The sequence below is a fragment of the Nothobranchius furzeri genome, chromosome 6, assembly GCF_043380555.1.
Source record: "Nothobranchius furzeri strain GRZ-AD chromosome 6, NfurGRZ-RIMD1, whole genome shotgun sequence".
NCBI classification, from domain to species: Eukaryota; Metazoa; Chordata; class Actinopteri; order Cyprinodontiformes; family Nothobranchiidae; genus Nothobranchius; species Nothobranchius furzeri.
Genome location: NC_091746.1, coordinates 29105474 through 29130731, shown reverse-complemented (window position 1 = coordinate 29130731; position 25258 = coordinate 29105474). Strand labels below are relative to the sequence as shown.

General features: G+C 44.0%; 1 protein-coding gene across 11 annotated transcripts in view; it reads right to left on the bottom strand.

Moving 5' to 3' along the window:
• Positions 1-25258, bottom strand: part of rims1b (regulating synaptic membrane exocytosis 1b) — a 99218-nt gene that overhangs the window by 5630 nt on the left and 68330 nt on the right. Inside the window, exons 10-27 of one of the 11 annotated variants that reach the window (XM_054743886.2) lie at positions 21897-21943; positions 21685-21800; positions 21484-21614; positions 21231-21402; positions 18660-18813; positions 18475-18531; positions 17096-17249; positions 15244-15360; positions 14902-14964; positions 14478-14555; positions 12418-12540; positions 4618-4701; positions 3995-4057; positions 2483-2596; positions 2157-2263; positions 1980-2083; positions 1738-1898; positions 1394-1564 (exon numbers count right to left, since the gene is read on the bottom strand). In XM_054743886.2, the coding sequence (XP_054599861.2) occupies positions 1394-1564; positions 1738-1898; positions 1980-2083; positions 2157-2263; positions 2483-2596; positions 3995-4057; positions 4618-4701; positions 12418-12540; positions 14478-14555; positions 14902-14964; positions 15244-15360; positions 17096-17249; positions 18475-18531; positions 18660-18813; positions 21231-21402; positions 21484-21614; positions 21685-21800; positions 21897-21943 (2016 nt within the window). The remainder of the gene's footprint in view (positions 1-1393; positions 1565-1737; positions 1899-1979; positions 2084-2156; positions 2264-2482; positions 2597-3994; positions 4058-4617; positions 4702-12417; positions 12541-14477; positions 14556-14901; positions 14965-15243; positions 15361-17095; positions 17250-18474; positions 18532-18659; positions 18814-21230; positions 21403-21483; positions 21615-21684; positions 21801-21896; positions 21944-25258) is intronic. The other 10 variants (XM_070552093.1, XM_054743876.2, XM_070552094.1 and 7 more) reach the window with 10 other exon arrangements.

Here is a 25258-nt window from a genome sequence, read left to right as displayed (position 1 = left end):
TTCCCAGAGAGTAGCGCTGCCCCCTGGTGTTTCGGAGCAGCTCCAGCACGTCGACCCTAACCCTTTCAGAGGGGGTCAACGTGCTGCATGAGAGTCCAGCTTCGCTGACCCCGTCCCCCACAACCCCCGCTCCCCGAGAGCCCCAGAGAATCAGAGGAACCGGGGAACAGGTGGAGAGAGGGAGGTGGGTCTGAGGCCTCTCCTCCAGGTTCTGTTGGGGGGGTCAGAGAAGGGCGGGCAGAACCAGGGTAAGATGGGAGGGGACAGTCCAGGTCAGAAGGGTAGAGGGGGTCCAGACAGTCACAGCACAGCAAACACGCAAGGAGGGATCTGAGACATGCGAGAGGGTCACACACACACACACACACACACACACACACACACACACACACACACACACACACGCACGCGCACACACACACACCCACACACACACACACACACACACACACACACACACACACACACACACACACACACACACACACACACACACACACACACACACACGCGCGCGTGCGCACACGCACACACGCGCGCACACACACGCGCACACACACGCACACACGCACACACACACACACAAACAAACACACACACACACGCACACACAAGCGCACACACGCGCGCGCACACACACACACACACACACACACACACACACACACACACACACACACACACACACACACACACACACACACACACACACACACACACACACACACACACACACACACACACACACACACACACACACACACACACACACACACACACACACACACACACCTCATTTTGAAGCGTTTCTCCTCTAGAACAACAATTTATACAAGTTCTGTAAAATCAAGATCAACAAAAGGCAGAAAAATCTGAAAATTATGCAAAATTAGTTAAAGGAGCTACAAAAATGACTAAATTACTCAGGATGCTGGAAGCAGGCGTGTGAAGGAGGGTAGAAGGTTAAAATTGTGATAAGTGAAGAATTTGGATAAATTCATGTGTAATTCCACATTTTTGATCTGATGTCAAACAGAAAGATGACTCATGTGATCTGAAATCAGCAGCTTCACTAACAAACAGAAGCCGTACATGTCCCCCTGGTTCCTGCTCATCCTGTGTTTTCTGAATATCAGCCTGAAGAAGTTCACATACGGAAGGGAAAAAGGTCATTTATTCCAATGTAAACGATCTCTGGGAAACTCCAGCGACTCCAGAGGGTTCTAGGTGACGCGTAAAGCTGCCCTGAGTCGAAACTGTAGGTGATGCAGCAGGTAGACCTTACTCTAGCCCTGAAAACACAGGTTTGAACTCACAGAACAACAGAAACATTTCTGGCTGCCTTGCTGGTTCTGACCGGCTCTTTCCGGAGATGCTGGACCTTCGTTGTTACCTGGACTCCCTTGTGTCTCCTGCTACCGTGTGTCTCCTGCGCTTCAACTCCTCAGAGAATGGCCTTTTCCCCGCCAACCCCCTCTCCTCCTCCTCCTCCTCGTTCTCCTCCTCTCCATTCACCCCCCACGAGATCCGCCTGTCCTTCTTCTCCTCCTCTAACGACTTGGATCTGAGTTTGGTTTGTTTTCGAGTTCGTGTGTGAGCATGGAGAAGACCGAGCATGCAGCGGAGCAGACACATGCAGCGTGCAGGAAGAACGAAGAACAGACAGATCAGCACACAGCGCTGACGAGACAACGACTGAGTTCTGTTGGACCGGAACCAGCTCCAGCCAGGACTGACCTGAGCCGTCCTCCGGGCCGCTCTGACTGGATGGACATGTAGCTGGTGCTACTGAGGCGAGAGGCACTGCTGGCGTGGGAGATGGCCGACACATCGCTCATGTCGCTGTCCGACGACCTGGCCGACATGTTGTCGCTGCTGCGCCTCTGCTCCGCGTACATCTGCAGTCGAAGAAAATCAGAGGAAATTTTAAACTTGCTGCTTGGGATTAAAAATCCTGAGCTACGTCTGGAGATCCTGACCTCCCGCTTGGTCTTGAGGTTTGTCTCGGGGTCGTGGGAGGCTGAGGGCCGGTAGGAATGTACTTTCAAGGGCAGCTGTCGGGCTCGGTCCTCCCCAGCCAGAGCTGAAACAAACATTTATTAGTGATTAAACTGATTTTAGAGCATAAAGCTTTTCTCAGGGAGGTGAAAGCCGACCTTGCTCTACGCTGCTGCTCTTAGCTGGGAGCTGCGGGAGCTGCCGACCTCTCCGACCTGACGAGTGAGTCCCGGTGGGGGGAGAGGGGCCGCCGTGCGGATAAGCTCTGGGATGGAGAATCCAAAACACACAAACGGGTGGGGAGTGTCAGACTTTCTGCTTCAAACCAGCCAATAAGAAGTAGATGTGACGGCTGCGTAAAAGGTCAAAGGTCAGCAGGAGAGGAATTAAAGGAAGAATTTCTGATCTTCTACAGAAACAGCAGAGCAACACCACTCGGGAGGATTTCAGGACACGGGGAGGGGTAGCGGGTAACAGCATGCACCTGTCGGGCCGTGGCGAGTTAGGACAGGACCCGGATCGAACCGTCTGGGCAAAGGGCCTCAGGGGCCCCCCTCCCCTTCTACTGCCCCTCAGGATAGAGGTGGGCTGGATTCGACTGTCGTTAGCAAATAAAAAGATAAACAAAACTATTAAACTGATTTTAGACAACAAAATCATTTAAAGTAGACGAAGAGACCAGTGTGAAGAGTAAATGTGTGTGTGTGTGTGTGTGTCTGCTCTGTCTTCTCCATCCCCAGTGAGTCGTGGTGGATGGCTGCTTAAGCTTGGTTTATGCTCGACGCGTTCACTTTCCGCTCGGCTCGCGGATGGAACGCGCTTCACAACTCGCAGCGTTTATGGTTCATGCGGCTCGTCTCTGCGGTGAGCCAATATTCTCCCAAACTGTAGGGGGCAGCATGGAGCTCTACGGCATGTATCCAACACTACACCATAGTAGAAGTAGAAATTCCTGTTTACAACATGGCATTCCAGCATTTTTTAACAGCGTCCTCGTCTTTTCCGACAGTGCGAGCTATTTCTCTCCAAGAATTATTAACAACATGTTGATCACGGTGATCTCTGAGAGCTGAATCATACAAATGTCTGTATTTACCAACCTCTGCCATACTAGTTCTTGCCAGTCCGCCATGTTTTTCCGCGTAGTTAGAAAAGTTCCTAGGTGCGCGGTGCAGAAAGTTTGGTCCGTGCGGAGGTGCGGTGGAGGGGCGTGGTTGTTAAAATGACGCAATTTCGCCTCACGGAGCCGTGCGAACCTCGCGGATGCGTCAAGCATGAACCAACCTTTAGGCTGAGCCAGGATCCTCTGGAGGTTTCTTCCTGTTAAAAGGGAGTTTTCCTCTCCACTGTCGCTAAATGCTTGCTTAGTATGAGGATTGCATCAGTGACTTGATGCAATTTGCTGGGTTCCTTATTTAGGAAACATTTTTCTGATCGGCTTAATGAACTGACCTGAATTGGAATGTTTATTATGTGAAGTGCCTTGAGACGACTCTTGTCGTGATTTGGCGCTTCATAAATAAACTTGAATTGATTGAATTGAATTGGATTTTAGTGTACCACAGGTGGCTGATATGATAGGACTAAATGAATGAATGAATGAGCTCACATGCCCACCTCCAGGCTCAGGCTGAAAGACTACGCCTGGTTTAACAATCAGTCGCCACAGAAACACGATAAAAAGAACAAAAGACGGAGAAAGAAAACCTCCAAATGTTGGCTGAGATGCTGGAAATGAAACCTGGAATCAGGCTCAAACCGACGCTTTCCCCTACGGTGCACTAAAGCGTTCCACCTCAGACTTGTTGGTCCTGTCAACATCTTTTCCTCCAGCAACAGGTTATGGCAGAGAAACACTTTCAAACCAGATTTGAGAGGAAAATCGGCGCAGAAATAAATGGCTGCAGGAGAAGTTTCCAGAAGGAGCAGTCAGGAAAGTTTAAGCAGGAAATGAGAGCAGAAGCAAAGCGGAGGTCAAAAGGGAGGTCTGGTGTACCTGTCTTCCTCAAGGGGGACATGTTCTACTAAGATCCTGGGGCGGGACAAAGAGTTGGAGCACCTGGAAGGTTGGGACGAGGGTTAGGGTTAGGGTTAGGGTTAACATTCCAGGTAGGAATACCAGGAGATGCTGTTAGTTAAAGGCTGTGACTTTATGGTGCAACATCAGAAACAATACAACTTTCTGAACTGGGGAAAAACTACCAAGTGGAAACTTTTTAAGGGTCTAAAATAGGATTTCAAAAGCTTAACATGAAAAGAAAAACCTCTTTCTGCTGGATTAGATCCCATTTAGCCCGTTTTTTTAGTAAAACATTACAGGTTTGTGTTTCCAGTTACCGGAAAACGACTTTAAATCTAACGTTAGCCGATGACATTTTAATTTAATGACATTTTCTGTTCCGTCCATAGAAATCAGAACATGAACATGTTTAAGAGTTTATACCTGAGGCAACAGTCGTGATTTGCAGCTGAGAGTAAAATCTCCATCAGTTTGAAACAAGACGTGGAAACGCGTTACGAGAGGACTGTGACATGAACGCAGGTGAAGGCATGAAGGCAGCTTCCTGTTTCCATGGAAACGTGAGTTTTCTCTTGAGAGGTGTGATTTGTTTGTGATACCTGTCGGAGGAGTGAAAGCTGATGTCTGGTCTCAGACAGGTGGTGCTGGCACTCCTCACTCTGTCCAGCGCCGGCTGCAGGTCGCTGCAGCGCCCAAACCCGGCAGCAGGGGGCAGACGAACAAAGACACACCGATGGAGAAGAGGTTAGAAAAGGACTCAAGGAGAGGAGATGAAGAAAAGTCAGAAAGAGAGAAACAGAGAGATTGTCAGACCCTGATTCATCATCGTCATTCCTGCAGTCAAAATGGGAGGCTGACGTGTTGCCATGGGAACCAGATGTAAACACGATGGTTTATATGTGCGTGCATCTCTACTGGTTCTGCACAAAGTTCAGTCATCTCTCCATTTCTTCTCATTTTAAACACTAACGACTGCTGGAGCTCCACCTCGAGAACAATTGATGTCAAATATTCAGACGACACTACGAAAACAGATGGACTACCGCAAACAGACGCTCGCTCACCGTCACACGCTCAATAAAATCACCAGAATAAGGAGTAGAGTCACAGATCAGGAGCAGCAGTCACTCAGCATCCCCTGGAGCTCTGAGGAGAGGCTCCCAGACTCCTCACATGCTCCCCCCCCCCCACCAAACCGTGTTACCATCAGATCGTTGGTTCAGGGTTAGAAACAAACGGTCCCCCTACCTCAGTTCACCCGGTAAGTACCACGCTACGGTCCAGGCGACCGTGGATCGGACTCATTTGAAAGTGTTTTATTACTCCTGATGTGTTTGTGTACGAACATCTGTCTTGGCTCTCACTTTCAGCTAGACTTCATCATCACTGTCTTTAAAACCGGTTACATCACAATGATTTACTTTTTCTATCAGTTCCAGGAGTCAGAGAGGTAGGTGAATATGCTTCTAATGTCGAAGCTCCCCATCCCTGGAACAGCCTTGCTGCAGACATCAGTTCTCTCACTTCTTCTCAGACTTTCCGAAAGGCAGATCTAACATTTCTTCACAGTGGTAGCTGTTGTAAATGTTACTTATTAAAAATGTCTTAGGTGTGTTCTTGCTGTGTCTTTCTAATTCCATGCTTTCGTTCTTTTTAAACACAGAAACAGTTTTGTTTACCTGTTTGTAGCTACGGTTTCGCCGACGGCTGCCGGCTTCTTCAGGCTGACGCTGATGGTGGCGCGTCACTTCCTTCTCTGTTTATCTGCGGGCAGCAGAGGACGTTGTCGCCCTCTACTGCCCGCTCTCCCCTCTCCGACGATGCAGTCCCATGCGTGGTCCAGCGTGTAAACTCCGTCGTCCCTGTTCATGGTCCCACATCCACGTCTCCTTATCTCGATTGCTTCCTTGATCCATCTTTTGTATTTTTGTTGTTCGGTGGTTATGATCCGTGTGCTGTCCCAGTCCATTATATGGTTTTCTCTTAAGCAATGATCTGTTACGGCTGACTTTTTTATTGTACTTTCTGCTTCTTCTTTTGCTGCTCTTGTGTGTTTACGATTTGCCTCTTTCTCGCACTCCTTTCTGTGTTCTATTGTCCGTGTGTTGAGTTGGCGTCCGGTTTCTCCTATGTATGTTTTATTGCATATTTTGCATGGGATTTCGTAGATGACTCCACATTTTTGTCCAGCTGATATTTTGTATTTTGGGTGTACTAGTCTGTTTCTCACTGTTGTGTATGGCTTTACATCCGCAGATAAACGGAGAAGGAAGTGACGCGCCACCATCAGCGTCAGCCTGAAGAAGCCGGCAGCCGTCGGCGAAACTGTAGCTACAAACAGGTAAACAAAACTGTTTCTGTGTTTAAAAAAGAACGAAAGCATGTTATTAAAAATGTACTTATTGATTTAAGGTCAAGGTCAGTTTTACTTACAGAGCGCATTTACAGCAGCAAAGCTACACCAAAGCGCTGTACAAGGTACAACAAATCAACAATAAAAACCTAAAATCAGATGAGCACACAACAATCACAATCAGTAATAAAAACTGTTAAAAACTATTAAGATGCTCAAGTCAACCTGCATTAAAAGCCAAATCAAAAATGGCGTCTTAAGAAGGGATTTAAAATGCTCTAGATTCTGTGTGGTCCTGATGTTGAGAGGTAGCTTGTTCCATAGTTTGGGCCAAACCACAGAGAACGCTCTGTCATCGCGAGTCTTGTGGCGGGTTTTTGGAACTGTTAAAAGAGCTTGAGAGCTGGACCTCATGGTTCTGGCAGGGATGTAAGCGGACAGCAGCTCAGAGATGTAAACTGGGGCCAGGCCATGAAGGGATTTAAAAACAAAAAGTAAAATTTTAAAATGGATCCCGATAGAGTCAGGAAGCCAATGGAGAGAGGGCAGAACCGGGGTTATGTGATCCCGCTTGCTGGTTCCAGTCAGCAAGCGGGCCGCTGCATTTTGGACCAGCTGAAGTCGGTGTGGGGAGGACTGGTCCAGGGCAGAATACAGGGAGTTGCAGTAGTCCAATCGGCAGGACACGAACAGGTGGATGACATGTTCGAAGACATTAGCAGGAAGGTATGGCTTCACCTTTGCTATCTGCCTTAAATGATAAAAACCTGACTGGACCACTGCACTCACCTGTCTGTAAAGATTACAAGAACCATCTAAAAACACACCAAGGTTTTTAACACAGGCTTTTAGAAAACCAGAAAAAGAACCAAGAGGACCAACAGCGTTATTACTATTATGGTTATTTTTTGTTACAGGTATACAATTGTGTTTTTGAACATCATCATCATCATCATCATTTATTTATTTCCAACATGCCAATAAGATCACAATCAACAACAGGATATAAATCAATAATAAATCCAGTTGACGTTGTTGTAGGCATGTTCGAAAGGGAGTGGGCGGAAGCCAAGCTTATTCAAGCCCACCACTATTTAACAGTTTAACATTCAGTATGTAGCATTAACTCAAATTCAACAACCTTATGACCAAAGAAAATCATAACAATATTAATAATGGTAGTCTAGACAATTTAACAATTCTTGTCAATATCATTAATTATATATTCCCATACACCTTTACTCACACCATTGCACATTCTCATTTGTAATGAATTTTAATCAAAACTCTAACCCTAACTGTTCTTCTGTAGTGTGCTTTAAAAATCTGAATATTTTGACATTGTTTGTGATCAGTCTTTAAGTTATTCCATATTTTTATCCCACACACACACACACACAGAAGCTTTTACGTGTTGTTTGCACCAGTGCTAATTTAAATATTTGAGCTCTCCTTAGGCTATGTGACAGCTTTTTAATTATAAATAGCTTTTGTAAATTATTTGGTAGAAATGTATTAAATGCTTTGAAAAGAATTTGAACTGTTTGATATTTAATTATATCCTGTAATTTGAATAATTTTGATTGTAAAAAAAAAGTTGATTTGTGTGTTCTAAGAATCCAACCTCATGTATGATACGGATCGCTCTTTCTTGCAATATATGAAGAGGATGTAAGGAGCATTGATAATTATTCCCCCATACCTCAGTGCCATAAGTAAAATAAGGGAGAACTAAGGAGCAATACAATACACTGTGTGTTGCAATCAAGAAATGACTTGGCTTTCTTTATTATCGATAGACTTTTTGAGATTTTTTGTTTTGTGTGTCTGATGTGAGGTTTCCATGACAGTTTACTGTCTATTGTGATTCCCAAAACTATGCTTTCTTGTATTATTTCAATTTGAAAACCATCTATATTTATTGGCAACTCAAACTTTGTTTCTTGATTACCAAATTTTATTGCTTTAGTCTTGTTTAAATTTAATGACAACTTATTGCTGTCCATCCATCTTTTAACAACAATCAATTCTTCATTTATTTTTTAATAAGATTTGGATAATTGTCATGGCTATAAAATATATTTGTATCATCTGCAAATGAAACAAAATTTAGTAATGTAGATGTTTAAAAAATATCATTAATGTACAAATTGAACAAACTAGGCCCCAGTACTGATCCCTGGGGTACACCACAAACAATGGTGAGGAGACACCATTAGTTCTAGTAACACCTGGGCTCCCAAGGCCTGTTCTGACAGGACGGATGTTACCGGACCCTTAAGGATTCCAGTTGGACGATTGGAGGATTATTTAGGAGGATTGGAATGAACAAACTGATTACAGTGGTGAAGGCTAAAGGTATTGGCTTGGCATTAAAATTGTAAAAATGCAAAATAACAACACTTTACCATCTATATAAACATGTACTGGGTTAAGTTTTTTATTTTGTCAAGGACTTTTGTCATAAATCATTACAGAAAAACCAAATCATCTCCTCCAGACAGTGAAGAACTGTGTTTCGCATTTGTCACTCCAGCACGTACAACAAGCTAGCTGCTGATGCTAGTGTTGTGAATAACTGTTATTTGTTTACTTTCATGCTCCTAATTATTACGTAAAATTGCGTTTACAGCTGCAGCAAAAGGTCTGAGCCATGTGTCCGTGTCCTACACGCATTTTTAAATAACAGGTCTGATCTAAAGTAATAACCTACATCTATAAATCCATCTAGAACCGCACCGCTACTTCTGGACTCCAGACGGGTCCCGTTAGCATGACTGCAGCAACACTGCTAACCGTGTTAGCTCAGGTAAGGAAAGAACAAGTCCTTTGGGAAAGCTACGACACACACACGCACACACGCGCGCACACACACACACACACACACGCGCGTGCGCGCACACACACACACACACACGCGCGCACACACGCGCACGCAAACGCACACACACACACACACACACACACACACGCGCGCACACACACACACACACACACGCACACGCACACACACAGATATAATCTAAAAGATGATCTCTATATTTCAACATTAGAACCTCCATGACATTGTGGATTAGTGCAAACAACGAGTTGAGCTAAGGAGTTACTCCAGCATCAGGAAGATTTATTCTGGTAGATTGTTGGTTAAATATTTTCCAGAGTTATATCAATAAATACACACAGCAGTAAAACTGTAGATTACTGAACTACATTGGGACACGTGATGGAGCTAAGACCAGCTGAGAACTTGTCAGCTTAGAGCTCCCGGTGGAGCACAGAAATGAAATATTTAAGAAAAGTAAACAAACTGTACCGATTTTGGTTCTGAAGATGTCCAAATCTTTTCGCAGGTCTTCTGAGTCAAACGGTCTAAAACATGTCTGCACCTCTGGTAGTGATATCCAGCTGGCGGGGTCGGAGTTCGGTTGAACTTCTCCAGTAATCTAACATCCGTTCTCGTCGCCGTATCCCAGAGAAAAAACAAATCTGGCCGACTAGCAGAGGCTTCAGAAGCTACATCTGACTGACGACACATTGTTCTCTGCTATAACGCTAACGCAGAAACAGCGGAGTCAGGCGTTGTTTACTACAGCTGTTTCAGCAGAGCTCCATGTGAAACGTCAACTGCTTCCCAGGGCTTAGACCGGAAGTTAGTTTCTGTTTTTCCCGCGCCGGTCACAAACATCAGATTTTCTTACAATTCCAGCCGTCAAAATCCAAAAACCTTTTACACCTGAGGTTTTAATACACATTTACACATGCTGTTCAAACGAAATTTGCCTCTGGCCGATATCTTTAAATGAGTGAGTGAACCCACCACCAAGGATGAACTCTGCTAACTTTAAAAATCAGCTGCTCTAAATAAGCATGAAGGTCAGAGAGGAGCTCTAGGATGAACATGGATAAAGGAACTGTAATGTAGAGGTAAAGTAGGGCAGGGCCAACGTTAGCAGCTGTCATACGGTCCATCTGAAATGTTTGACTTTCATTTAGCTTGTTATGTGACAGGTTAGAGCAGTCTCATGTTAGAGTTTTGTCATGAGAACATTGAGATACCTCACACACTGATGGCATCTAAAAATTAACATTTTTATTTTCAAAATAAAGAATAATTTTAATCACAATTGAAACGTACAATCCTAGAAAATCCTCGTCCAATCAATGTGCACGTCCTGTTCTCACTGATTGGATAGAAATCCCTCCATCAAACTGTGTGTGTGTCCGTGTGTGTGCATGCACACACGAGCGTGTGTAAACTGGTATTGTGGTTTTGCACTGATGTAACCATCTTTACGCTGACAAAAATGTAACTAAGTAACTTTTACTCTGAGTACATTTTATTTACGATACTTTTTACTTTTACTTGAGTAAAAATTTAGGCAAGTACTTTTACTTGTACTTGAGTAAAAAATTATCAAAGTACTGGTACTCGTACTTAAGTAGGAAATTTTAGTACTCTTTCCACCTCTGATCAAATGTTTCTACAGGTGCTTTCTGAGCTGAAGAGACTATTCTGCCTCAGACTGGATGCGTCATGCGTGTCCATATTAGAGACGGGAACAAGCGCTATTCAGCAAAAGTTTCATAATCAGAGAACATTTTTCCAAGTGACACATCCCTCAGAGAGACCGGTTTTCCAGACCGCTTTGGTGGGAGGAAATCTTACCGCGTGCGTCGTGGTTCTGCGCTGCGCTGCAAACCCCTCTACAGATCTTCAGCTCACTGTCCACCGTGTTCGCTCCGAGCCGCGCTGAGCACAGTGTCCAGTATAAAGCTCTGATGTTCTGATGGGAATCATTTCTTGATTGATTTAGTTACCTCCGCCATGTGCGTAACGATTAAAATGTCGGCTCCTCTGTGTGCGCATCAGTGTGCATCAGTGTTGCGCATGCAACCAACATCCTTGAGTTTATCCGTCAAAATAAACAGTCAAATGTAAATATCTGTAACCTGTCATTTAACTGTTTTGCCTTCTTGTGAAGATTGTTGCAAAGAGAAACAACTAAACCTGATTAACCCCAGAGCCACGCGCACGGCGCTGTACTCCGTGACTGTAAATGAGGGGAAACGATTTAATCGGATCCTTTTCTTTTCAACATGGTTTAATGTAAAGTGTCATTCAGTACAAACTTTAGTTACACCAATCTAACGAGGCAGAGCCTGGATTTGTATTCTGAACAGTTTAAACATGTTTAAAACGGAGACATGCGTGACGCGTCTAAAATTTGCACCTGCTCCGCTATTATGGAAATTAAACTAACAAGATGAATAACATGAAGTTATTTTAGGCACAGACAACACCTCCCTCACTTTTGATAATCTTGCAACGTGCCTGTTTGCAGGACCTTCCAAGGATAACCATCAACAGGATAATCAAGGCCATATTCAAGACGCCACATTCAAATAAAGACAACAAAGCTGCGTTAACAAGCTTCTGGTTTGGGTTGGTAAACGAAACATGCTAGCTCTACTGAGGAAGCAACGCTAACAATAATATCAAGAGAGTTGGGCTAACATTGAGAGTCTATTTTGTTTCTCTGCTAACACTGTTAGCGTAGCTTCTTCAGTAGAGAGCTAGCATGTTTTATTTAGCAAAGCAGAAGCATGTTTACTTACATTCATAGTTATGAATGTAGGCAGACACAAAAATGTAAAACTTTGTCTTTGTTAGTAGCTGTTGCCTAGAAAATCCCGTGTACTTGTTAATCGTTTTTCTTGGCAGTTTCTGCAGCGATCGCATAAATATGGTATGGAGAACACTAATGCTACTGTGACCCGGAACGGATCCAGCTGGCTAAAAAGTCAGGAAGTGTCAAACCAAGGGTCTGTGGCATATAGCCCAGTGGGTCCTCCCAGCCATCGTACAAACAGATGAGCAGGATGAAGATAATGGTGCAGGAGCTCGATTCCTTAATATTTCACACATGCACCAACCTGCATCGTGAGCTCTCAGGGCAACAAAAAAAAGGGTTGAAAGTGGAATGGATGATGATGATGACAGTGATGATAGGGGGGTGGGGGGGGGGGGGGGGTCTGCTTTTCTTACCTAACTGTGACCTCGTCTGTGAACCTGAGCACACGGTGCGTAAGGATGCTACGGGGCAAGGTGCCACCCCCCTCATGCCTGTGGGGTGGCGGCTTGCTCTTTAGGCATGCAGGAAGGGTGGAGCTGTGCACCAGAAGCCCCGCCCACAGCAGGTGGGAGACACCAGCATGCAAGGTAAAGGTAAAAACAAACAAACAAAAACAAATGATGCATTCCAAAACAAAAACAGCAGCTGAATAAGTGAAGGAGAAGCATGAAAGCAAAATTCACACCACAACATCTAACATGACATCTATTTTTCAATATTTAGCTAAAAGAAACAAAAACCTAAAGTTTGAACTGTTGAATCCGCCGGCGTGACGTTCATTATTTATCTATGTTGAAGTTGAAAACTAAAAATAGAGGAAAACGGAGAAATAAAGAAAGTCTGCATACTTGGTTTTGGCTGAACACAAACTAGCTGTTAGCTTATCAGTTCTGAAGGATGTTAATGTTGTGTTTCACACAGAGGTTGTTCAGGAAGCTAAGAGGTTAATGATTCATTTTACACAGAGAAACATAATATAAAATAATAAAATAAACCCTTTAAGGACTAAAACAAGTAGATGGGCCGAGAGCCTCGGCTGGCTGAAGCAACTAGAAAACCACTCACACCACAGCAACACAAGCAGGTAAGGCCCGGTTCACACGGCAGGATCTTTAAATGGTCAGCTGACTTTTAAAGCATGCGAGACGACACACGTGGTGACCCGAAACATCATATCAGCTTCGGTCTAACAGTGTGTGGTATACACACACACACACACACACACGCACGCACGCACGCGCGCACACACACACACACACACGGTATCTGCAGGTTTAAGGGAGCCACATTTAAGACTTTTTAAGAACATTTTTAAGGCCACTTTGACCAAATTTAAGCTATTTAAGCAGGGCAGCAGTAGCTCAACAGGTTGAGCGGGTTGTCCAGTAATCGGAAGGTTGCAGGTTCGATCCCGGCTACGGACAGAGAATTCTGCTGTTGTGTCCTTGGGCAAGACACTTAACACACCTCGCCTCCGTCAGTACGCCCCAGGGCAGCTGTGGCTACATCGTAGCTCATCCCCACCAGTGTGTGAATGTGTGTGTGAATGGATGAATGATGCACTGTTGTGTAAAGCGCTTTGGAGTCCTTACTCTGAGAGGCGCTACACAAGTGCGGGTCATTTATCATTTAAAAAAATTAAATTTAAGCTATAATTTCCAGCTATTGCCTGGAACCGGTGCTAACCACATCGTGAACGTGGGATTAGCCATCCAGTTACCATTAAACTTCCACTTCCCCATGGCGCAAGCTCCCACTAGCTTAACCAGCTAACGTGCTCATCTAAAAATAGCCCCCTTCCACAACCAACTGAACGGGTACGGTTCCGCTTACGCCAACGTCGTACACAAAAAATGCTGAAGACTAACTAGAAATTCACGAAAATTTTATAGAAATAAAAGAATCTTGCTTATTGGGTCTTTGTTAATTTAAGACCTCTGGAAACAGTTTTTAAGGATTATTTGTCATTTTTATGGATTTTTAAGGCCTTAAATTTGGAAAAGCTAATTTAAGACTTTTGAAGACTTTTTAAGGACCCGCGGACACCCTGCACACATTTCACTTACGGACTCTCCTCACTCAGACAAGAAATCTTTCGAGATCAAATATGACATTGGAGTAACCAAACATGGTGGAGGAGGAACATGCTGCGCTTCCAAAACCTCAATTCCTGATTGGCTGCCGGTCATGTTCGTTCGCCTCTAAAATTCAGACCAAAACAATCCGACATGTCTGAAAGCCCAGGTTTATTATCGGAGTGGTCCTTCCAAGCAGACCGGAGCATTGATAACACGCCACACGCGGTAAGATATTATCATAAGATCACCTTTAGAGAAACAACAGTAATCCAACACGATCACCCCACCGTGTGAACCGGGCTTCAGCTGAACCGCCAGCTTCACAAATGATTCACGGAAAACAAGACGAGCACAGAGAAGGTCAGAAGTTTTTCTTTCATGTTTGAAAGTCTTACCTGTAAAGGTCTTTATGGATACCGTTTACTAAAAGGGGCATTTTGGGAGGGAGCGTGTTGCTGTATCTACCTATGCTCCTGGTTCAATGAGTAGGAATCATGCACACAGAAAGCAAGACAAGAAAAAAGTGGAAAATACAGAAAATGTCAGAGAAAAACACAAGAAAGTGATGAAAAAAAGGGAAAATTAAACTATCTTCATCTCCTTTTGGGTTAAACATCAGGCTGGTCCTTCCTCTTCTCATATTGTAAGTGTATGTGTGTGTGTGTGCTTGTGTGTGTGAGTGTGTGGTAGGTTTTTCGTTCTAATCTCATGCGAGTGCAGGAAAGCAGGAATAATCAACACATTCCCTTGAAACCGGAGCGTTAAGATGGGTTGTTAAAGTGCGATGGCACTCGTTAGAATAAAGCCCAGTGGCTGTACCTGTTGGTGTGTAGGCACTCAGCACTGCCGCCCCGAATGGACCTGTGCACCTCCAGGACCTCACTGCCATTGCCATGACGATGGGTGAACAGGTGAAAACACAACAGAGCAGGATGGACACTCAGACAAGCAAAGTGAGTTCATGAGTGAAAGAATCCAGGAAATAAGAATTCTGAGATTTCACATCAAACTTAGTTAGTCGTATTAGTGGAATTAGTGTCATAACAATAAATCATACTGTCTAAAATCATTTAGCACTTCTCGTTAGCAGAGGTTCTGCTTATGTAGAGCTAAACACTTCTCCAGGTTCCTCCACTCTGAAGATCCGAGACTCTAGGTTACCTGTCCTCGGAGTACTCGTAGTCCGAGTCGCCGGAACGCTGGCGCTCCAGGGATGGCTCGTGGTACTGTGAGGGAGAGCGGGAATCGTGGCGGTTGTGGTGGATCTCATCCAAACTCCTGATGAAATAAAAAATTTTAATGTGAACATCAGCACCTGGATTAAGGCACCTGAGAATGTGACGTCGAGCGTGTGCTGATGTAGCACGTAAAGAAAACTTGTTCCACCAAAAATCCCTCATTTATTTTTATTTACTTATTTAATTATGTGTTTGTATTTTATTTACTCTAAATAATTGTTTTAGGTTCCTTGTTTTTCATTTTAATTGTAAGATTCTCATTTTAAAAGTATATTTTTAGACATTTTGAGAGAAGTCTATTTGGTTCTTTTATTTTGAATGGCTTTATTCTGTGACATCACTTCCTCCCACTCCAGTCGGTTAGGAGCTGTAATGGAGGGAGTTGGAAAATAAAAACGCCGTCAGTTGTGCTGAACCTGAACTTCAGAGTCGATCATCATTTAGTGTTTGGTTGAGTCTGGTTACGCTGAACTAGCTTAGTAGATATCACCGACACACACACGCGCACCAAGGGGGAAACTCCCCATGCCAAAATTGAGGCCAACGCGGAAGTGACACAAATTGCAGTTCCGCCCCTCAACCACTGGGGAATGGCTCAGAGTAAATAGCTATCTACTCCCGTGTCACAAATACAGAAGCTACAGTCAACCCAACTCAGAGAGGGGTGGATTTTTTGCAACTCATCTGTTTGTAATTAAAGGTTAAAATTATGAACAATTAGATTTTGATTGACAGGCAGCAGGAGTCGTCAGAACAAGCGTTAGCGGCTAGCTCTGGGAAAAGCCTCAGACTCATGTTAAAGAGCAAGTCACCCCCTACCAGAGTATTATTCAACTCCCACTTCCTGTTTGAAAAATGCAACAAATGCTGTTGCCTAGCAGACTGAGAGGGCGGAGCCACTAACAAATACACACACACACACACACACACACACACACACACACACACACACACACACACACACACACACACACACACACACACACACACACACACACACACACACACACACACACACACACACACACACACACACAGGCTCACAACGACATAGTGACATCATATGGTACTAGCTAACGTTCTAGGGTACCTCTTAGCCAATAGCGATGGCAGATTTAAATTCAAATGCAGTGCAGAGTTTTTACCTGACGACGGCACAACACTGACAGTTGTAGGCAGAATATTTAAATTTTAACTAAAATGCACTAAAGTGCTAAACTATTGACTACACATGTCTGCAGCACGATTAGACACACATTTATATAGTTTATCAGAAAAAATAAGTTGATTTGGGGGTGACTTGCTCTTTAAAAGTGTTCGGCCATTTCTATTTACTGTCGCATTTTTTTTATCGTGTGAAGGTACTCGTGATTTTTATCTTGAGACGCTATAAAAAGATTGCTTCTTCTACATCGAAGCAGTTTAATGGGCATCAATCATCTGCCCACACCCTCACAGCCCCGCTCTAAGCTCCGCCTCTTTTCCCGTTTTTGTATTGTCCGAGAGTGACGGATGCGGCACGGCCAAAGTCTACGGGTGACGTCACAGAGGGTTTGTCCAGTATTCCGTACATTCGTACACACACACACGCACACGTACATGCACGCACGCACACACACACACACACACACACACACACACACACACACACACACACACACACACACACACACACACACACACACACACACACACACACACACACACACACACACACACACACACACACACACACACACACACACACACACACACACACACACACACACACTGACCTTTGCATGGGCACATGAGCGGGTCGAGATCGAGACCTGCAGGAGTCCTCTCTGTGAGGAGACACCGAACGGGACCGGTGTTGGATGGGACGCTGCTGCTCCGGGACAGCTAACGAACTACCCCGATCTCTGTCCCGGGAGTGACGCTCTTCGCCTACGCACACACATGTAAAGTAAAACACACGCACACACACGCACACAAGTGCAAAAGCATGACACACACAGTCACAGGTTTCAGCATTTAAATAAAACCCAAATGAATCCACAGATGAAAACACGACGGATCCAAGTGCTCACGACCACTTCGGATGCGAATCCCGTCAAAAGCGCAAAACAAACAACCTGCTGGTCACGCCAGCGTTCACCGACTGTTTCTGCAGGTTTCTGCCAGACCTCAGATCAGGAAAACTTGAATTCCTCATGATAAAATGTCTCGTTAAAGAAAAATATAGAAACATAAAAAGGTCCAGATGCACAGAAGATGCTGCAGCTTTGTTCCGATGTGGAATAAATAGGGATTTTTTAATGTTTTTGAGAACATAAGCAGCCCTGCTCAGACGTTCTGGACCACAAATACTGAATACCTGCATGGACCTGTGTTTAGTAGAAATAAAAAGGTTCTGCTAAAATTATGTCTCTTATCAAAAAACAAAACTGCAGATGGGATTTTTATTCAGCATTGCTTCAAATAATTCTGAATTTCTGATTATTTATAGCAGCTTGTGCTCAGGCATCAGGCTGCTGCTGCAATAAGAAACATCTTTATTTCCAGAAAACGAACCCTTGAATGTGTGCTGTGTTCACTTTGGTGATGTTTTTGTTCCAGACGCAGATGAAGCATGGACTGTTTTCAACTATTTGACAAATTTGGCTTTTTAGAAGGCCCAAAGTGAATTCTGCACATGCATGACTTCATGTCAGGTCCGCGATAGACTGACAGGAACCAAAACCACGGCAGAAACAGCGAAGCAGCTGTCGTGATTAACACAAGTTCATCCTCATTTCGACAGACTGGAAAAAAGCAACCGTCTAGGAATAGAAGCATGCAGGTGGACGACGGCAAACCAATAAAATGCCACGAAGCAGCGCCACGGTCTCACATGCACTCAGTGCTTCGGTGAGTTTACGTCCAGCAGAGGAGGAGAAACGGTTCACTTCACCTCTGAATCTCAGGACTAGTAAGCAGATTTTGGGGTTGATTTGCTGCAAGAAAAACCTCTTCCAGGGTTCAGTTTGAATGATTTAGCTCACAGGAATTTGTTGTGATGATATATAAAAGCCAGGATTCAGTGAGGATGAGAGAAGAAGCTTCTGGCTCGTCGCTGGAGGTGACTACAAGCTACTGCAGGGAAACGTCAGGAACCATGTCCCCCACCCACCTTCAGTCCCACCTATCAAACCATCATCAAAGTCTGTGTCAATGATGCGATGAGACCCTGCACACACACACACACACACGGTCAGGGACAGTGGGTTCTGTCTCTCCGTCTCCCACAAAGTTGGCTGCTGCAGACTCAAACACAACTCAAGCTTCTGAATCCATCCCGCAGCATCACAAACTCACTCTGGAGCTTCTTGCTGGGGCTGTCCCCGTGGGCGTGTCGACGTGGAAGGTACGGAGACGGCTGAGGCAGAGGTATGGAGGACACGTCGTGGGTCTGGAGTTTATACCAGTGTGGAATGTCGTCTAACAAGGCAGTCTCCAGCTCGATCAGGATCTAGTGGATCACAAATAAGCGGACGAGAGATTAGAGCGAGACATGTTTGACATTCTGCAACCATTCTCTCCTCTTTTGACTTATCAGCAGTGTTGGGCAAGTTACTTCCAAACTGTAATGCATTATTTATTACTTGTTGCCCTCATTTTAAAGTCATTCATTACATTACAATATTACTGATTATAAAATGTAAGGCGTTACACTACTTTTGCATTACTTTAAGTTACTTTCACCAATACAACTTCAGTTTGGATCTGGTCATGTGACGCTCAGTGAGCTCATGACATATATGTGGAAGGTGACGTGGTGTCTGAGCTAGGATTGCTGTTAAAAACAGTCAGATATAATAACAGTGCTTTAAAATGATTGTTTACTAAATAAAAGCAACAACAATCTGTACTCTCAGCACGCTGCCATCTTAGATTAACTGAGCAGGGAGTGAGGTGGTGGGGGCTCCAAGCTTATATTTGCCTTGGTCCCCAAATGCCTTGATACGGCCCTGGATGTGGGACTGACTTCTGGGGTGATCTGATTCTATCACATGTATAAATATTAAATGCTTATATATTATTGCTTTTCACTGGTAAACGTGTGTGTTGGGGATAAATCTACCTACTCTTTTCTTCTTTCTTGATTTTATGTGAATAATTTCCGGCCCTTTCTCTCTCTAACCTTCCTGCATGCTGCATGTTTTCTCCGTCTTCCAGAAAAACTGTTTGCTAGATTTCCTACTTTCTAACTAATCAGCCAAAGGGATCTACCGAACGCAACAACAAACAAACAAAAAGCTTAATACGCGCTGTGCTCCAGCAGCAATGAGTTGAAATCACCGGGGCACAGATTATGAATCAGCTGAAAAGTACATGAAGTACCAGAGAATATGGGCTGATATAAGCGATCGCAAACGAATGACTTTGTTTTGGTGGAGCGATTTTGTGAATATAACAGCGGCCGTGCGCAGGACGCAGCTGGAGTATTTGAGCCGTTACCGCTGCGTCCTCTCTGCTCAGAGAATGCCCGCGAAGCTGAGTCCATAAATGACGTCATATATGTGGATACCGGATCTTTTTTCAGGCTTCCCGCATTTTGAATTTTTAGGAAACCCACGTCTTGATTCTGAGTTTAAAAATGCGTTGTAATTACCGCGTTACTGACACTTGTACCGAGTAAATATTACCATTTTCTTTCCCTGTAGTGCCTTACATTACCACATTACAGCAAAAAGCAATGCATTACAGTACTTAATTACTTTTGTACCGCGTTACTCCCAACACTGATTATCAACACAGAGAAATGTCAAAAGAAGAACCACATAATTTGTGCTAAGTTGTGGTGATGCTGAATAAATATGAGATCCTCCAGAAAAGGAGACCTTTGACCCTCAGAATAACAGAGTTTGTGTAAAAGTCCTGAAAGAGTTTTTTCGATTCACATCAGAAAAATGTCATGAATTCAAAAAAAAAAAAGTTTGGACTTTGATCCTTTAAACTGAAATGAGCTTCCCACATCCATCTCCGCCGCTCTTTGTTGGTTTGGTACAGTTAACAACTGTTTGTGCATTAAAACATCTGCAGGACATGGATCAGTAAGATCTCCATCCATGTTGGTAATAGAAGAGCCCAAACCCAGAGCTGGAGGCAGAAGATTGGAAGCTTTTTGTGATGTTAGTGAAGCTGTATCAGAAACGTTTGCTATGCGTCTCCTCAATTAAAAAGGTCCAGATGACCAGAACCCTTTTGTTGTTCTGTCAAAATGAGCAGAAATGTCCCTGATGTTCCACAAAGGCCACTAGAAGCTTCATCAGATGACAACATGATGAGTAGGACCTTCAGCTTAACCGAATGATTCCATCTAATCTTTGGATGTAACTCACCGACTTTAACCAAAGACTTCAAATAGGGATGCGCCGATACCGATACTGGTATCGGTATCGGCACCGATAAGATACCAATGCCAGTATCGGTATCGGTAAAAGTTAGCCGATACCAGGAACCGATACCAATGCAGTTGCTTGAAAATGGCTTCACTATAACTTCTCATTTCTGTTCACCTAATATTTTAGTTTTGTGATGATTTCTATTCATATATTTTACTTTTTATCTACCTCAAAGTCTTTTCCTGTTGAAAGCAGAGAAGAAAATAAAATCTGTATTCCAAATCATTGCCTTTTTTGTATGGTAGAAGTATCGGTATTGGTAATCGTTATCGGCGAGTACTCAGATCCAAGTATCGGTATCGTATCGGTTTGGAAAAAAGTGGTATCGTTGCATCCCTAACTTCAAACACAGGTCATTTGATAGCAGTGGTAAAACACGGCGGAGGCTGCATCATGATTTCTTGGTGTTTCACCCGGAGGTCATAGCTATGGAAGGTTGGTCAACGAAACCAAAAGCAACCAGGAATGATGTGCTACCCACCTCCCCCAGGAATTCACTCTCCTCCTCCTGAACTCGAGGCTGATCCCAGACTGTGATCTCCAGCATGCGCTCCCTGAAGTCCCGCCGGTGAACGTGGGGATACAAGAAGGTCTGGTTCCACTTGGGCTCAGCGCTCTTCTTCACCGTTTTGGTCCGTCGTTTGCTCTTATCGCTGAAACAACAATGTAACAAGTTAAAAATTCCAAACATCGATGATGTCATCAGGATCGAAAAAGAAAATCAATGATCTTACCTCCGATCAGGAAGGAAGTACATTTTGACGTATGGATTTCGGGGTCGGCCGTCCGGTCGGGGGGGCAAATCTATGGCTTGAAGGACGTTGACGATCAGCTGATGGCCGACTTTATCGTACCACAGCTTCACCTGGAACAATGTGCAAAGACGTTCAGCTGTGATGTGAGACCAGATTCTCTCAGATGAACCCGGTTCTTACAGAGAGCTGTCCCGGCACCTCCAGAGGGAGGTCCCGCAGGGTGCCGGGGCTGGTTGGGGACATTACGGATATGGAGGGACGGTCCATCTTCTGTGACTCGAAGGAACTGGAACCCGCTGAAGAATGAATAAACATAAATGGTTTAAAAACAACAAACAATAATGAAATAGTCAGAGGATACACGAAAAACAGGAAACACTGGCAACGCTTACTGGATTCAAGTGGAGGGTGGGGGGATCCTGGAATTCTTGGAATGTCGCTGTGAAAGAGTCAGAATATTCCTTCATTATGTTTCCATTAGTGAAAAATGGCTAAGAAACAAACAGTTTCAAGGTGAAGAGCAGACAAGTGGGTAGAAGGGGTGAAAAATGAGGGGAAAAAATAGAAAAAAAGGGGAAAAAGGGAACAAGTCTATGTATGCATATGTGTATATATGTATGTATATCGTCGTCGTCGTCGTCTTCCTCCGCTTATCTGGGTCCGGGTCGCGGGAGCAGCATCCCAACTAGGGAGCTCCAGACCGTACTCTCCCCGGCCTTCTCCACCAGCTCCTCCAGCAGGACCCCAAGGCGTTCCCGGACCAGATTGGAGATGTAACCTCTCCAACGTGTCCTGGGTCGACCCGGGGGCCTCCTGCCGACAGGACATGCCCGAAACACCTCCCCAGGGAGGCGTCCAGGAGGCATCCTGACCAGATGCCCAAACCACCTCAACTGGCTCCTTTCGATCCGGAGGAGCAGCGGTTCTACTCCGAGTCCCTCCCGAATGTCCGAGCTCCTCACCCTATCTCTAAGGCTGAGCCCGGCCACCCTACGGAGGAAACTCATTTCGGCCGCTTGTATCCGCGATCTCGTTCTTTCGGTCATTACCCAAAGCTCATGACCATAGGTGAGGATTGGGACGTAGATCGACCGGTAAATCGAGAGCCTGGCTTTCTGGCTCAGCTCCCTCTTCACCACGACAGATCGGCTCCGAACCAATCCGCCTGTCGATCTCCTGATCCCTCCTACCCTCACTCGTGAACAAGACCCAGAGATACTTAAACTCCTCCACTTGAGGTAGGACCTCTCCCCCGACCTGGAGATTGCAAGCCACCCTTTTTGCATGTATATACATAGGTACCGTATTTTCCAAACTATAAGCTGCTACTTTTTCCCACGCTTTGAACGCAGCTTATAATGAGGTGTGTGGCTTTAAAAGGAAGGATGCTGGAAAGGAGCGCTACGGAAAGCGCCCCGGAGGATTTTTTCACAGTAAAACAGCGCTGCGTGTTTTCACCGCTTCACCCCGGGATGTTGACAGCAACACGGAGAGCGACACTGACAAACTACGTTTTCAATTCAGTAGATATCTGCGGCTTTTAGCCCGATGCGGCTTATATTGAGGTGCGCTCAAAGTCCGGAAATTACGGTATATAACTTTATGCTTCTTTCTGTGTAACTTCTTTTCTCTCTTTTTTTCAATTCATGGGTTGAGGTTGTGTCGGCCAACCAGTCCAGAAACTATATTGTTCAAATTTTTAAGAATCATATGATTGTTTCATTTGTATTAATGCTATTTTAGATAAAAGGGGCAGATAACATACGTCTTTCTTCTTTCTGTCCCTTTTTTCATTTTCGCTTTTAGCAATTTAGTTTAGTATTTTTATTTTAATGTCAATAAATGAAAATAAAGTTGGAAAAAAATATAGGTAAAAACTACACATTGCATCTTGAAGGAGCTCTGTCTTGCGTTGGAGTAGCTAATACTAATGGTTAGCTTCTGCGAGTGGAGACAAGCTTTATTCTCTCCTGGATGCTAAATAAACAACAGCCTTTCCCGTCGAGAGCCAAGATGGGTGAGTCCGCGAATGTTAATCTGATAAAAATACGTTGATCTGACTGGCTTTATTAATCAGAGTGTTATGCTGTCTATTTTCTAGTCCTTGCGGCTAATGCAAGGATTAGGGTAGAAGATTATTCTCACATTTAGCCTGCATGTTAAACTCAGAGTGACCGATCATATTTAAAATAATAACAAGTAAAAAACAGTTTCTAGTTCCTCATTATTCACAGGATCTCAAATAGCTGGAATTTCAACCTCATTTGGCTCATTGTGATTCTTTCAAGGCATCAGGAATTCGGGGTTTAGTTAGTAAGAAGAAGCAAAAAGACTTGGGATGGTGACCTGTCAAACCAAGTTGTAATTAATAAAACAGCAAAGAAACAAGCCAAGCTTGTGAAAAACAAGAAGATAAATCGCGAAGAAGTGAAAATGTTAACTGCGATTCTTGAGACAATAAAAGCTCCACAACATGATCACAAAAATCAAACAGTGTGTAACCCAGAAGCTAGAACCTTAATGAGGTATTAACTAATTGGCTTACTAATATGATCCATCCTCAATTTAGATAAAATATAAAATATAAATTAAGGAAATTAACAATACTAATTAATAGATATCTAATTAACTAATAGATAATTTCATAATGAATTATTGGAAGGGTGAATAACTAAAATAACGAGTTTAATATTAAACATCGGTTAAAACAAGAATCTTGAACATCACTAACAGAAACAGAAGAGGAAAGCTGTATACTATTGGTCCAGGTGGGAATCTGAAATTTCATTGGCTGAGAGAAATAAGTCCCGCCTCCGCGAAATAAAACCGTGCGACGCAGCTGAGCGAGAGGAGAGACAAACGGCTGTGCAGCACGCAGATACAGAAAGCAAAGACTGAGCGGTTAGAGAGAGAGAGAGAGAGAGAAAAAAACAACGGTCGAGGCCGTGAAGAACCCTGATTTGGGTGCCGCATAGATAGAGGGAGAGGCGGACTTGACTCCTTCTAATAAGAGCTAGGAACTTGGAACCAACGCGGTGAGTAAAGAAAAAAGAAGAGAAAAAGCTAACGATGCAACTTAAAAAAAAAAAAGGAAACTTAAATAGCTTATCAAATTAATTCCATTCTTATAGATTTGTGTGGAGACGACAGAGTGAACCAATTCTCTGTAGGAGGGAACCGTTGGAGCGCGTTGGTGAGTGAATGAGATTAAATTCAGTAAATTATTAAATTCAAAAAGCTAATTACAGCAACCGAGGTGACAGCAGTGGGCTGCTAGACGTTAGATCCCAGGAGTTAACATCTCAACCTACCAGTTAACGGTGGTAGGGCATATAGGAGTTAACGGCTCAAACCGCCAGTTAACGGCGGTACGGCATATGGGATTCCCAGGAGTTAACGGCTCAAACCGCCAGTTAATGGTGGTACGGCCTAGATGTACAAGGTCCTCAGGGGCGTTATAGCTAACGCCATAGAATTAGCAATGCGTCCCTTAACCAAACATTTAATAATAAAAAAAATAGATAAATAAAAATAAATAAAAGCTAACTGATTAGGGAGGAATTATTTTACAAAGGTGGACCAAAGGACCAGAATTTATATTTTGTTGAATTTTGTTATAGAACATTTTATTTATTTATTTATTTATTTATTGTGTTACAGATATACAAGGTGTCACAATGCTGTATAGAAACACAACTAAATGTATCCTTGTTGTCATGAATGTATTTCTTGTTGAATAGTGTAGAGTAATAGA